This window comes from Canis aureus, chromosome 25 (assembly GCF_053574225.1).
Source record: "Canis aureus isolate CA01 chromosome 25, VMU_Caureus_v.1.0, whole genome shotgun sequence".
Taxonomy (NCBI): Eukaryota; Metazoa; Chordata; class Mammalia; order Carnivora; family Canidae; genus Canis; species Canis aureus.
In genome coordinates this window covers 34,676,025-34,691,052 of record NC_135635.1, presented here as the reverse complement: position 1 = coordinate 34,691,052, position 15,028 = coordinate 34,676,025, and the positions used below count along the sequence as shown (strand labels likewise).

The 15,028-nt window shown below is 43.6% G+C and overlaps 1 protein-coding gene across 8 annotated transcripts in view; it reads left to right on the top strand.

The window, feature by feature from the left end:
- Positions 1 to 15,028, top strand: part of BORCS5 (BLOC-1 related complex subunit 5) — a 109,830-nt gene that overhangs the window by 6,482 nt on the left and 88,320 nt on the right. For 2 of the 8 annotated variants that reach the window (XR_013364291.1, XM_077871030.1), the window contains exons 1-2: positions 7,769 to 8,099; positions 11,379 to 11,522. Coding sequence is in view for 7 of the 8 variants with exons in the window: in XM_077871030.1 (XP_077727156.1) it covers positions 8,042 to 8,099; positions 11,379 to 11,522 (202 nt within the window). In the remaining variant the exon portion in view is untranslated. The other 6 variants (XM_077871031.1, XM_077871037.1, XM_077871033.1 and 3 more) reach the window with 6 other exon arrangements.

Here is a 15,028-nt window from a genome sequence, read left to right as displayed (position 1 = left end):
GACAGTACCGTTAGTCACTAAGTAGACCTTTCCTTCACTTAGAAGCTTCAGATTTAGGATGTTATACAATGAACCCATCATTGAGGTGACATGTTATTTTTTCAGTTATGACAGCAAACAGAGGACGCTGATGAAAATAGTTAAAGAAATTTTTCTGCTGATATGAACTAGGTGTTTAAGGTAGAAATAAAATTCTTTTTTTGTCTCATTGTCTGGAAAGATTCTTTTTCTTAAATTTATTTATTCAGAGAGAGAGAGAGAAGCAGGCCCCATGCAGGGAGCCTGATGTGGGACTCGATGTGGGACTCGATGTGGGGCTCGATGTGGGGCTGGATCCGGGGCCTCCAGGATCAGGCCCCGGGCTGTAGGCGGCGCTAAACCACTGTGCCACCAGGGCTGCCCTGAAAAGATCCTTGATCCTCTTCTCTTGATGCCTTAGAAGTCCCATTTATATGAAAGCAGATTTTTTTTAAGTATTTTATTCAGAAGATAGGTATTAAATACTTGCAGGGGGAAATTAAAGACCCCCAAGACATTAGACCTACCTTCAAGATGCTTACAAAGGGCAAGACAGACAAATCAATTATTGTGTAAAGAATAAACATAGGGCAGCCCTGTTGGCTCAGCGGTTTAGCATCGCCTTCAGCCCAGGGCCTGATCCTGGAGACCTGGGATCGAGTCCCACATCAGGCTCCTTGCCTCTGTCTGTCATGAATAAATAAATAAAATCTTTAAAAAAAAAAAAAAGAATAAATATTATGATAGAAGACATTAAGGAAGCTCAGAAGAGGGATGCATCATCTGGACTTCTGGGAGGAGATGAAAAATTTAATCTTTTTTTAAAGGACCTTAATTTTTATTTTTTATTTTTAAAGATTTTATTTATTTATTTATTTATTTATTTATTTATTTATTTATTTATTTATTTAGGGGAGAGAGAGAGAGAGAGAGAGAGAGAGAAAAAAGAGAGGGAGAGGGAGAAGCAGGCTCCCCACTGAGCAGGAAGTCCGATGCAGGACTGGATCCCAGGACACTGAGATCATGACCTGAGCCAAAGGCACCCCAAGACTTTAATTTTTTTAGAACAGTTTTAGGTTCACAGTAAAATTGAGCGGAAGGTTCCCATATACCCCTTGCCCCCACACATGCACAGCCTTCCCCATTAACAACATCCTCCACCTGAGAGGTACATTTTCCTACAACTGATCAACCTATACTGACACATCATAATTACGCAAAGTCCATAGTTTACCTTAAGTTCACTCCTAGTGTATTACACTCTATGGATTTGGACAAATGTGCAATAATGTATATCCACCACTGTGGGATTATACAAAGTATTTTTATTGCCCTAACTATCCTCTGTACTCAGCCTATTCATTCCTCCCCCCCCCCCCCAAACCCTGGAAGTCACTGGCAATCATTTGGTCTTTTTATTGCCATGTTTTGCCTTTTCCAGGTGTCATAGAGTTGGAATAATGTACTACGTAGCCTTTTCAGATTGGCTTCTTTCACTTAGTATTATACATTTACATTTCCTGTCTTTTCATGACTTAATAGCTCATTTCTTTTTAGCATTGAATAACATTTCATTGTCTGGATATACTAGTTTGTTTATACATTCACATACTGAAAGATATTTTGGTTGCTTCCATGGTTTGGTAATCATGAATAAAGCTGCTATGAACAGCCATGTGTAGGATTTGTGTGGACATAGTTATCAACTGTAAGTTAACCTTGAAGGATGAAGTTCAGTTAGCCAAAGGTAGAGGAAAAAGAGCTGAATATTCCAGACAGAGAGAATGGCATGAGTATTCAGAGAATTTTATTCTGACTGGCATGAGTTTTTTTTCTGTACGCAAATGTAATAGAAAGAAAGGCTGGGGTCAGAGCAAGTAAGTTCTCACATGCCAAATTTGAAACTTTGTCCTGAAGCCATGGGGAGTTATTGAAGGTTTTTATAGGGCAGTGGCAGGTCCAGAGACCTTATTAATATTCTAAAAATTCTGTTTGCCAGCCATATGTAGGATGGATTGAAGGAGGTGAAGCCGGAGGCCTTCTGCTCTCCTAGAAATAGAAGAAGTGAGGAGGCCCTGACTAGGGTATGGAGGTAGAAAAGAAATTAAGGAGAGAGACCCTCCAGACTTGTGAGTAGTTGGAGGTGGTGGTAGAGATAAGCAGATTTATGGCGTAGGAGACTGGCTGTTTGGAGTGTCAGGCAATATAGAGATATGGGAGGAGGAGCTAGTCTGGAATGGATAGATGCATAAGGAGTTTCAGAAAATTTGAATCCTGGTTTTATTACTTATTAACTTTGCAATCAAGAATAAACTCCTTAACCTCTATGCAAAATGAAGAAGGTGTTATCTACTTTATAGGCAGGTCATACAGGGTCAATATTATTGATGAAATTTGGAAGTTTTGGGGTTCATGAACGAACGGCCAAGAAAGAATTCTTGAGACCTTCTTTGTGCAAAAAAGTGATTTTATTATAGCATGGGGATAGGACCCATGGGCAGAAGGAGCTGCAGCGGGATTGTGAGTAGTGACTGATAATATACTTTAAAAATTTATTATTATTATTATTAAAAATCTTATTTATTTATTCATGAGAGACAGAGGCATAGGCAGAAGGAGAAGCACCTGCACCCCCATGTTTATAGCAGCAATGTCCACAATAGCCAAACTGTGGAAGGAGCCTCGGTGTCCATCAACAGATGAATGGATAAAGAAGATGTGGTCTATGTATACAATGGAATATTACGCAGCCATTAGAAACGACAAATACCCACCACTTACTTTGACATGGATGGAACTGGAGGGTATTATGCTGAGTGAAATAAGTCAATCGGAGAAGGACAAACATTATATGGTCTCACTCATACGGGGAATATAAAAAATAGTGAAAGGTAATAAAGGGGAAAGGAGAGAAAATGAGTGAAAATATCAGAGAGGGTGACAGGACATGAAAGACACCTAACTCTGGGAAATGAACAAGGGGTAGTGGAAAGGAAGGTGGGCAAGGGTTTGGGGTGACTGGGTGATGGGCACTGAGGGGGGCACTTGGTGGGATGAGCACTGGGTGTTGTACTATATGTTGGCAAATTGAACTCCAATTAAAAAATATATACAAAAAAAAAAAAAAGGAGAGAGAGAAGCAGTCTCTCTGTGGGGAGCCTGATGTGGTACTCCATCCCAGCACCCCAGGATCAGGACCTGAGCCAAATGCAGACACTCAACCAGTGAGCCACCCAGGTGCCCCTGATTACATACTTTTTAATTAGCGGGGGTTAGGGAATAGCGTAAGTCTCTAAGGAATTTGGAAGCAAGGCCTTTAGGACCTTGAGGGGCCAGCTGCAGTTAAGATTACTTCTAGTCTTAAATAAAACATAAACATAAAGGCATAAAAGCAGCCATGGGGTCCTTATGGAAGGTCATACTCTGCATGTTTCAGGTCTCTGTCACTGGGAGGCAAGCTGCAAGGAGATTTCATTTAAGCTCCAATTTCTCTCACCTTTGTTTCCCTCTCATTATGAAAGTGCCTTAAAAAACCCAAATGACTGTTCAGTTGTTACTTACTGCGTGTATAAGTCACACAGGTTGCTGTTCATGGGGAAATGATTTTAAAGGTGCTAAAAGGCATTGGTTCCAAATGTGTTCTACCTCTAAAGTCCATAGTTTAGCCCCTCTAGGAGAATCCTTGAAGTATAAATCCCCAATTAATTTTCTTGCCACCAGATTGTAAGCTTCCTAAGGCTAAGGACTAGGTCTTGTTGGATCACTTATTCCTAACCTCTAGCAAATGCCTGGCACATTATAGACTACCAATAAAAGTTGAGTCAAGGAATGAAGACATTTTGTATTTCTATATCCTTTCTCTGATAACAGCTATCGAGATATAATTCATATACCATACAATTCACCTAATTAAATTGTACAATTCAAAGGTGCTTGAGTGGCTCAGGAGGGTAAGTGTCTGCCTTCAGCTCAGGTCATGTTCTCAGGGTCCTGGGATTGAGCCCCACATTGAATCCTGCTCAGCAGGGAGCCTGCTTCCCCCCTCTCTTTCTGCCCCTCCACCCTGCTCATGCTCTCTCTCTCAAATAAATAAAATCTTTTAGAAATAAATTATAAATCCATTGGTTTTTAATATATTCAGTTATACAACTGTTACCACAATAAATTTTGACCATTTTTATCACTCCCAGAAGGAAACCCCTATACTTATTAATAGTTACTCCCCCTTTTCCCTTCCACACCCCTCCTCCTCAGCTTTAGGCGACCATTAATCTTTTTTTTTTTTAAGATTTTATTTATTTTTTCATGAGAGACACACAGAGAGAGGCAGAGACATGGGCAGAGGGAGAAGCAGGCTCCCTGTGGGGAGCCCAAAGTGGGACTCGATCACAGGACCCCAGGATCATGACCTGAGCAGAAGGCAGATGCTCAACCACTGAGCCACCCAGGTGCTCCTCTATTTTTTTTTTTTAAGATTTATTTATTTGAGAGAGAGAGTGAGCAAGAAAGAGCATAAGCCAGGGGAGGAGCAGAGGAAGAGGGAGGAACAGGCTCCCCGCTGAGTAGGGATCTGGACATGGGACTCTATCCCAGGACCCCGAGATCACTACCCAACCCTAAGGCAGACACTTAACCAATTGGGCCACTCAGGTGCTTGGCAACCACTAATCTATTTTTGTGTCTATAGTGCCTTTTCTGGATATTTTATATAAATGAAATCTATAATATGTGATCTTTTTGTGGTGGGATCTTTTCCAACAGAATAATGTTTCTTAAGGCTTATACCTGTTGCAGTACATTTTAGCACTTCATTTGTTGGTGGGAGGCAAATAATATTCTATTATATGGATATACATTTTATTTACCCCGTGGAAAAAAAATGGTGATGTAAGAGATCTCAGCCTGTGTCCCCACAAAAAGATCAACGATTAGACAGTCATCCACAAACAAAAACAGCTCTGGGAGAGTTCTGGAGCCCATTTAAGAAATGTCAGCAACATAGTACAACAAACAAGAATAATCACACATGGGAAGGAGGAGGAAGAAGATAGCTTCATTTTGACTGCATCATCCCATCAAGACAGCACTGCTCAGCACCAAGAGGAAACCTCTCATCTAGAAAGAGTTCTCCTTGCCAGGAAAGGAAGAGCAGAGTGAGTGACCAGCTTCCCCAGACTTTCAGAAGAGTGCACAAAGATCCTGCCTCAGTCTCACTGCACTGGTAAAGCTGAGACATATAGACATATACAGACTGCTAGAAACAAGGTCTTCCTTGGTGCTATGCAATGGGAGCAATCAAGGTTCAAAATGCCTTGCTCTGTAGTCAAACCAAGCAGGTTTTACCCCTAAAGACACCAATGACAAGCACAACTGCCACGGACCCCTTGCAGATCTCACCAGCTTTTGTCTCATAGGCATTCATATTCACTGACATCAGCCACCCAAGTCTCTCAGTCTCTCGCTGCTCCCTCCTACCCTCAGCCCAGGCCAGGAACCACAAGGGCATCCAGCCGAGGCCTCTGCAGCTGTGCAAGTGCAACAGCTAGATCTCTGTGGCTGATGTGCACTGTGTGTGTGTGCACTCAGAGCTAGTCCCTCCAGCTGCACACTTGCACACCACCTGCCTGATACCCATAACCAGGCTCCACAGCAGTGCCCATGCCTGAAGGGAGAGAGTGCAACCACAGAAGAGCACACTGACAGCCTGGGCCTTTCAGCTGCTTGTGGGCAGCTGAAAAATACAATGATTGAATGGAAACATTTAATACAGAGCTGAGAGCTTAGCTGACCAAACAGAAGAAGGAATCAACAAACTAGAAGACAGATCAATTAAAGTCACCCAATCAGAGAAGCATGAAGAAAAAAAGAATGAAAAGGAATAAAGAAAGTCCCTATGGGACTTACTGCGCCCCATGAAGAGAAATAGTGTACATATCACTGGAGTCCCAGAAAGAGAAAAGAGGAAGAAAGAAGCAGAAAGTGTATGTAAAGAAATAATGGCTGAGAACAATCCAAACCTGGGGAGAAATTCGGATATCCAAGATTATGAACCCAATAGGTCAACCCAAAATTTCAATCTAAACCATTTTCTCCAAGACATGTTATAATTAAAACTACCTAAAATCAAAGAGAATTTTTAAAGCAGAGAGAGAAACAAATTTTCTCTCATATAAGGCGATGAACAGATTTTTCAGCAGAGACCTTGCAGGCCAGGAGAGAATAGGATGCTATATTCTACATATATGTTCATTCTTCAGTTGAGAACATTTACAATGTTCGGTTTAGAATGAACTGTTCATCCAGTGGGAAGCATAAAAAACACCATCACATCAGTGTGGATTAGGGCATGGAACACAAGATAAATATATTTTGATGTGGAAAAGGGGAAAGAAAAGCCAGAACATGAGTTCTACTCTCCCCTTTTCCCTGGTCTCTTGGCTGCCCTCAAAGATGGCAGACCCGGGAGAGGAGCCAGGGGCTCTCCAGGAAGAAGTGGTCCCATCAGCCTGGTGGTTTATGTAAGGCTCAAGACTACAGTCAAACACCATCTCCTAGGAGCCTGCTTGATCTCTCAGGCATTTTTTAGTTCTTCATATTCCCACCAAATACTGAATTTACATTCATTTGCACTTTCCTCGTAGTATTGCAATAGCGAGTAGAGGAAAGAGCATGGGTTTGAAATCAGAGAGTCCTAAATCCTAGTTCCGCCATTTGGACCACGAAGAAGTTACCCATTTGTGGGCCTCAGGTTTGCTTTGAAAATCAAATAAGGTAACATAAGTGAAATGTCTATGATGCTATAGAATAGAAGGGATTTAGTTCATTTGGCATTGCTTCTGAGACTACAAATATAAAATCTTAGGATATTTGCTTGAAATTTCACGAAGCAAATAATATAAAGTGAGTTGCAAAGTTCTGGGAACCCCAAAGTATCCCACCTCCTCGGTGGCATTGATCTGCCCAAACTGGCAGATTCCATGTTGCATCACTTGTACTCCACCCTCACCTTTGCTGGCTTGGGAATGGATTGTGGCTAATTGTCAACGTCCCCAGAAAGTGCTTTAGGGGTACCCACTTTCCTCTGAGGATGCACACACACCCTAACATGTGAATCAGCATTTTCTTTTTTTTTTGTTTGTTTGTTTTTTGTTTTTTTTTGAATCAGCATTTTCTATTTCTTCCTTTTTCTCTCATTGCCAGGTCCTCCCTTCACCGTCCATATTTTTTGTATGGCTGTCCACTGCCCACCTCCTAGCTTCTGGAACTGAAACAGAAGCTTTGCTTTTAGGGAGTTGTGGATTCTAATCCTAAAGATCTGTCTAGCACCTCTCTTCCTCCATCTGTAAACGAGGTCGAAAAATTTGCGATATATACAAATACCGAATCACCGGCTGTACACCTGAAGCTCATGAAATGCTGTGTCAATGACAGCTCAACCAAACCAACAATCCCCCCTCCCTCCCCCCCCCCGCCCATCCTACTTAGCCAATAAAGCGCCGAGAGAGGGAGGATGCTTAAAGGTGACGCCTCATTACACGAGGGAAGGCCTTACTCTTCCGGGCGGCCGTGGCTGTGCGGCGGTCGGGCCCTTTAAGGAAGGCGGTGACGCCGCGGCCAGCCTACCCGCCCTCCCCCGGGCCCGGCGTGGGGGCGGGGCAGGCTCCCAACCCGGAACTGACGGCTGCGCGCAGCCGGCGCCGCCAATCCGCGTCCCGGAAGGAGTGAGCTTGCGGCGCCCGAGCGAGTGAGTGAAAGCGGCGCCGCCCGCCGGCGGCTGGCGCGGCCGAAGCCGGGCGTCCTCCGCCTCCTCCCTTTCGGGTCCCCCGGAGAAAGCGGGCGAGCTTCTGGCGGCCGCGCTGCGCTTCCCGGCGCGGCTGTTCCCCGAGTAGGGCCTCCCCTCCGCCGCCGCCCGCGCGTGTCCGTGGCCGGCCGTGCGGCGGCGCCCACCCTCGCGGTAGCATCCCTGGCCCCAGCCCCTGCCCGGTCGGCCCGCCGTTCCTCCGCTGCCACCGCTGCCGGCACCATGGGCAGTGAGCAGAGCTCCGAGGTCGAGAGCCGACCCAACGATCTGAACCCCTCAGGTCGGTGTCCTAACTTCGCCCTCCTCCAGCTGGCCCCGTCTGCCTGCCGAGGGGGCTGCCTCCCCGCCTCGTGGGCACCGGGACCGCGGACGCCGACGCCCAGAGAGCCCCCGCCCTGCTCGTTTTCTCGAAAAGAGCGAAAAAGGCCACCGCCTGTCCTGGCCGTCACTCCCGCGATGGGAGCGAGTGCCCGAGACGCGAGCTAAACCAGCCGTGCGCTCGGGCCCGCTGCTTCTCCCAGCTCCGCCTCCTCTTTAAAAGACGACCTGGTTAACGTTTGGCGAGGGTACTCGGGACGGGCCTGGGGTGATGCGGCTCACGCAGCGGATGGGTCGCGGACAGGGCCTCTCCGAACGCGTTCCTTCTGACAGCGGGTCTTAGACGCTCCTCTGCAGGGGTGTGGGGCAGGTGTGCAGTCGCGTCGGACCCTTGGGTGCGAGCGAACGTCTCCAGAAGCTGCGTTTTCCCTCGAGGTGTCTCGACTCCCTTTCTCATATCGGAGGAACCGGTCAGCACCGTAGGCTCTGGTGTTTTTCTTTATTCTTCGCGCTTACGTAGTTTTAAGATTTCTCCCAGCGCTTGAGGTAGGAATGGGAGGATTATTGCGCTGGGAATATAGTAAGCATTCAGTAAATGAAACAGCTGAGGTCTATTTGAGAATCATATGCCCCCCCACCCTTTTTTTTAAGCCACAAATCCTAGGACAACTGGCACCGCTCTGGATACACTAGGGTTGCTAATCCAAACGGGATTAAATGTGGAGCCTAGATATAAACTATTAGCTTCAGGTGTACGATCTAGTGATTTGATACTTGTATATATTATGAAATTTTAGGCCCTGTTTTACAGGAGAAAGAGAGATGCTAGATAGAATTAAAATCCACAACTCTTTTTTTTTTTTTTTAAGATTTTTATTTATTCATGAGATACACAGAGAAAGAGAGGGGGCGGGGCAGAGACACAGGCAGAGGGAGAAGCAGGCTCCCTGCAGGGAGCCCGACGTGGGACTCCATCCCGGGTCTCCAGGATCACGCCCTGGGCCCAACGCAGACGCTAAACCGCTGAGGCACCCAGGGATCCCCACACAACTGTCTTTCAATACGCAGAACCGTTCTCTGCCTGGTAGGATCTGTAGTTCAGAAAAGTAGAAGCCGACAGATCTAGGGTTACTACTAGTTCAGACCCTCATTTGGAGGATAGATTGGCACAGCTTCTAATGGTGAGCGGCATCTCTTAGCTTTGCTACATTGTGCTATTTCCTTGGGAAACCCAGATTATTTTATCTGTTACAGAAAATACAGTAATAGTTGTCACCCTTTATTTCTTTGCCTATGTGTCAGTCTAGAAGCGTATTTGAGGGGAAGAAGTGTGGCATCTTTTTACTATGCTTGCTCACCTCCTGACCCAACAGCATGAACTTGAATTAGTACTGTAGCATGCTAACCAATAGCATAGGTTAGAATTTGCAGAGTCCCCTGTGCTAAGTAGTTTCACGTGCATCCACATTTAATTCTTATAGCCCCATTTTACAGGTAAGGTGATAGAGATTAGCTAGAACCTAGTGAAATCTGTTTTCCCCTGGGGTCTGGGGGAGAAGAAATCACTTAATTTGTAGCAGAAAAGATTTCTGGCTTGGGATTTGTGAAATATTAGGTAAATTACCAAATGAGATTAAGAGGCACTTCTTGAAGAGCAGTAAAAGCAGAGATTCTAAAAGAGTGAATGCCAAGCCCAGGAAACTCTGGCCTCCAGGAGGACTCTGTGGCATCCCTCCATTAACCTTTGAGACATGACTACAATGAGCTTGCAAATACTAACTTCTAGAAGGTAAACCACTTTATTTTTTTATTTTATTTTTTAAAATTTTTATTTATTTATGATAGTCACACACACACACACAGAGAGAGAGGCAGAGACACAGGCAGAGGGAGAAGCAGGCTCCATGCACCGGGAGCCCGACGTGGGATTCCATCCCGGGTCTCCAGGATCGTGCCCTGGGCCAAAGGGAGGCGCCAAACCGCTGCGCCACCCAGGGATCCCCGGTAAACCACTTTAAAGGTTTATTCTTGCCCTAACCAGGAAGATATTTGAGGAGAGGAGGATATTTTGGTCTAGGAAGTTGTTGGTAGTTGGAATCCTTCCTACCAATGCTTTACTTTCTCTCAAGGAACCTGGAATTGACCAGCTGGTAGCAGTCCTACAAATTTCTGAATTTGGCCTCAGCCTAAAAGGGACCTCTACTATTTATTTCTGCCCTTTTTCGACTAATGCCTATAACTGTAAGGGTGAGGGGTCTGTGCCTCCGGAATAGACCCATCGTATAGGGTTGAGAACCAGTATTTTTCCCCCCATGAGTAGGATCTATTAAAAGTACCTGGCTTGCTGTGATAAGGTGGCTAGACAGTTTGCAACCTCAGTTTCACAGGGATGGACCACATACACCAATATCCTATACATCTCCTTTTCTAGCACTGTTGACCTTGGGCAGGTAACAGCCAAATTTTGTACTCTCATTTTCTCATTGGTAAAATAGGGACAATGAAAAAAAAAAATAAGGACAATGGGGATCCCTGGGTGGCGCAGCGGTTTAGCGCCTGCCTTTGGCCCAGGGCGCGATCCTGGAGACCCGGATCGAATCCCACGTCGGGCTCCTGGTGCATGGAGCCTGCTTCTCCCTCTGCCTGTGTCTCTGCCTCTCTCTCTCTCTCTGTGTGTGACTATCATAAATAAATACAAATTTGAAAAAAAAAAAATAGGGACAATGTCAGGAGAACCAAAGAAGTAAAAATTTAAAACAATCTACCTATATTTTTGTGTGTTGAACAGTAAGATATTTTTAATTACAAAAGGAATTTCATACATGTTATAGGGTCCTGTAATGTTTGAAGGTTTTTTAGTCGAAAATAGAGGTCTCCCATGATTCATTGCCACCTTCCAGCCCGCACTGCGGGATAAGTGCAGTTAGCATTTCTTTTTGTGTAAAAATACGTGTCTTTTTTTTTTTTTTTTTAAGATTTTATTTATTTATTCATGGGAGACACACAAAGAGAAGCAGAGACACAGGCGGAGGGAGAAGCAGGCTCCATACAGGGAACCCGACATGGGACTTGATCCTGGGTCTCCTGGATCAGGCCGAAGGCCAAACGTGGCGCTAAACCCCTGAGCCACCTGGGATGCCCCTAAAAATACATTTTTTTAATGAATGTACTCAAAACAGCTTTGGTGAGACAGAGGGGGCAACTAACATGGAGCTCCTGAGCAGTGTAACTTTATTTTCAGTGACCCCTTCTCCAGCGAAGCATAGAGCCAAGATGGACGATATTGTGGTTGTAGCTCCAGGCTCCCAGCCCTCAAGGAACGTTAGCAACGATCCTGATGTCATCAAGTTGCAAGAGATTCCAACTTTCCAGCCGCTTTTGAAAGGTAAGAACTTGGCTTTTGTCTTATCTGAACCTGCCAGAAATGTTTGCGTAGACACACTAATCTTCCCAGAGAGCTATGTGCCTTCCTCATCTCCTTTAGGTCTTTGCTTAAATGGCATCTTCTTGGTGAAGGCTTTGGCTGCCCTGTTTAGAATTGCAACCCTTTTTGCTATTTTTCCCTGTAATAGTTAATCACCGTTGATCTGCTGCATAGTTTACTTATTTGTTTACAGTCTGTGTTTCTCTGTTAGAATGTGGGCTCTGTGATGGTAGGAACTTTCTGTGTTTTGTGCACTGTCCAATCATAGCACCTGAAATAGAGCATAGTATAAAGTAGGTACTGAGAAACTGCATGAATGAATGATGTTGGAGTTGGCCTTTACCTGTATATTTATACGAAAAGATTTTTCACTGTTATTTGTGGTCTGAACTATGGGTTGACTAGTTCAGATCCATAAAATGTCTATAATCCTAGATAAACTTAGAATTAATCCTGACAACCATTTTGTATGAGAGTGGAGGGTATATATGAGAGGATTAGCATATATTGATCAGTGTATACTGAGATCAGAGTTACCTTTTTCTATTTTTACTTTTTAAAGATTTATTATAGAGAGAGCACACACATGTGAGCATGTGCAAGCAGGGGGAGGGGGCAGGGGAAGAGGGAGATAAGCAGATTCCCTGAGGAGTGAGGAGCCAGACAAGGGGCTTGATCCCAGGACCCTTGGATCATGACCTGAGCCAAAATCAAGAGTCAGATGCTCAACCGACTGAGCCACCCAGGCACCCCAGAGTTACCTTTTAATATAAATTGTATTATTCATTTGATAATTTTTAATTATCAAATTTTATCAAAAGCAGTAAATGATAATTTCATTACATATTTTTATGTTACATGTTTTTGTTAATAAATTTATCTTATGTTGTTGTCATATACATTAAAGAAGTAGTAGCAATGACTTTGTGTTAACTAAATGGGGTTTCTATTATAAGAATCCCTCTTTTTGTCTCTTTTCCTCCAGAAGATTAGGAAATAGAAATGAACATAAGGTCCTGGTTTACTTAACCTGGTACAACATAGTATAAAACTTCTTGCGTTTATACAGCTATTTGTATTGGAAGGTACCCTCCTCCACACACATACAAACACATGTCATCCCCTTAATCCTTACATAGTTAAATATGTTTGAATGATTTGTGTCAGATCAGACACCTCACAGGTAGAGAGGTTGAACTTGAACCTTCTTCAATGATGTCAAATACTAGTTACACTATTCCACAGTGTACCTAAAAAAACAAAAATAAAACAGAGTCCTATATCGTCTCATTCTGCCCCACACTTCGTCTGCTTTCCAGGTGAGGAAATAAAAGATTTCAGTCTTTTCCCAGAGGCCTCAGTGTTCGACTTTGCAAACCGCTTTGGTTCTTATGTGAAAAAACACATTACATCTTGTTGCAAGTCTTAATAGTTTTCATTATTTTGAGGGATAACGTGATTCTCCAAAAAAGCCAGCATTAATGAAATTTCCATCTCCACATGTCCCTGTACAATCAGATTAGAAGACAGCCAGATTTAATGAATCTGTAGAAACTTAGAGGTGGACACTTGTGTTTTGTGCTCTAGCCCTCCCAGACATGCATGTAGTACTGCCCAGATTTGTAGTGTCACGCCTCTGCTTCCTGTTAGCTATGTCCTCCCATAGTCCTTCTAGTCCTGGGTGAGGCCTGATGTGACCAGCATTTGTCCTCACTTTAGGCAGACTAAAAACAAGCAAGAACAAAAACCAAAAACTCCCAGCATTTTGAGATATATTTAATCATTTCCTGGAATGTTTCTTTTCTAAGCATTCGAAATAATTCTTATTTTATGGCAGTGGATTGATTAGTAGAGAAAGTATCGAGGAGAAGGCTTGGAAACTAACCTCAGATTGATTGATTTTAATTTTTTAAATTTTTATTTATTTTTAAAGATTTTATTTATTTACTCATGAGAGATAGAGGCAGAGACACAGGCAGAGGGAGAAGCAGGCTCCATGCAGGGAGCCCCACATGGGACTTGATCTCGGGGTCTCCAGGACGAAACCACCCCCCCCAGCAGAAGGCTGCGCTAAACCACTGAGCCCCTGGGGTTGCCCCCAATCTCAGATTTAAAATCATCATTGGGAACTCTAGAAGTGAATGACTACAGTGCAGTTGGACTTGGTTGCATTGATACCTGGATTTAAATTGGGACTTGGCTACCCACTGGTCATGTAGCCCTGACTTTGTTTTTCACCTCTTTTGGACCTTGGTTGTTGAGAACATTGAGAATAGATGTGAGAGAGAGAGGAAGACTGCTGAGGGGCAGGTTGCAGTTAAGAGGTGATTTGGGATTTGGCTAAAAATGGTGGAGAAATTAGTTGATAAGGGTGGCATGAAAATAGAAATGGCAACACGTGGCAGGAGCCAGACTGCAGGGAACAAAAAAAAAAAGCCAGGAATCATTTAAGTGAGTGCTTGTGTTTCACTGGTGAAAGAGGAAACCTCTTAGTGATTAGAAGGCAGAGGGGACAGTTGGGTGGAAATAATAAGTATAATTATGATAATAGTAGGATCTAACCCCTCCTCTCCCTCCTGTACCTTGGCATGATATTGTTATTCTTCCCGTTTTATAGATTAAAACATTAAGGTCCACAGAGCAGAATTCATTATCTCGAATCCCATGGCTCTAAGTGATAGCCCCTCTAAAGATGGCATCAGGACATGGAGTTTTTAACTGTTTGGTTTTGCACGTGGAATAAGACTGTTTCCAAGTCTAGCAAAGCCAATTATAAAGATCACTAGGCTGAAAAAGAAAATAGGGTGATGAGTGTAAGGTTGTTTGGATTTTTAGGTGCAGCATTTGTTGCAGAGCCTCCTGCTTTGACATTGTTCTGCCTGGTAATTTAAAGGCCTGCCGTCTGCCTGCTGGGCTGCTGGAGGGGCCACTCATCACTGCTGCCTTTATACTCTAATCTCTTTTTTTCACCCTTTACTGCTTTCAAGATGAGGCTATTTCTCAAAGTAGTAAAAAGGCCACACAGTGAGGGCTGTACCCCCCAGGTTTGATTTCAGAAAGCTTTTTATTCAAGTTAATGACAGTTTATTCTTTCAAAACAATATATTCAAGTATTACAGAGTTCACTATTGTTCCATAACGTCATGTGATGTAGTGCTAATGCTGGTGGGTGATCTGCAGATCCCAGTAGCTGGGCGAGTTTGGGGCTATTCGTATGACTGAGGTAATGTTTGCATTTTTAATAAGCAAGCAGATTCTTTCCTTGGTCTTAACCCTTTTGGATAAATATACCAGAGTATAATTTGTGCTCTAGTATACTGGTGCCAAATATCTGTTCCTCTTTTTATTTAAACCAAAAGAATTTCTATTTTTCATAGCAATATCTAAATTAGTAATTATTTTGAAGTGTAAAGTATTTGCTATAAAATGAAAAATTAAAAAATTATAAGTAGTAATAAATGGCCACA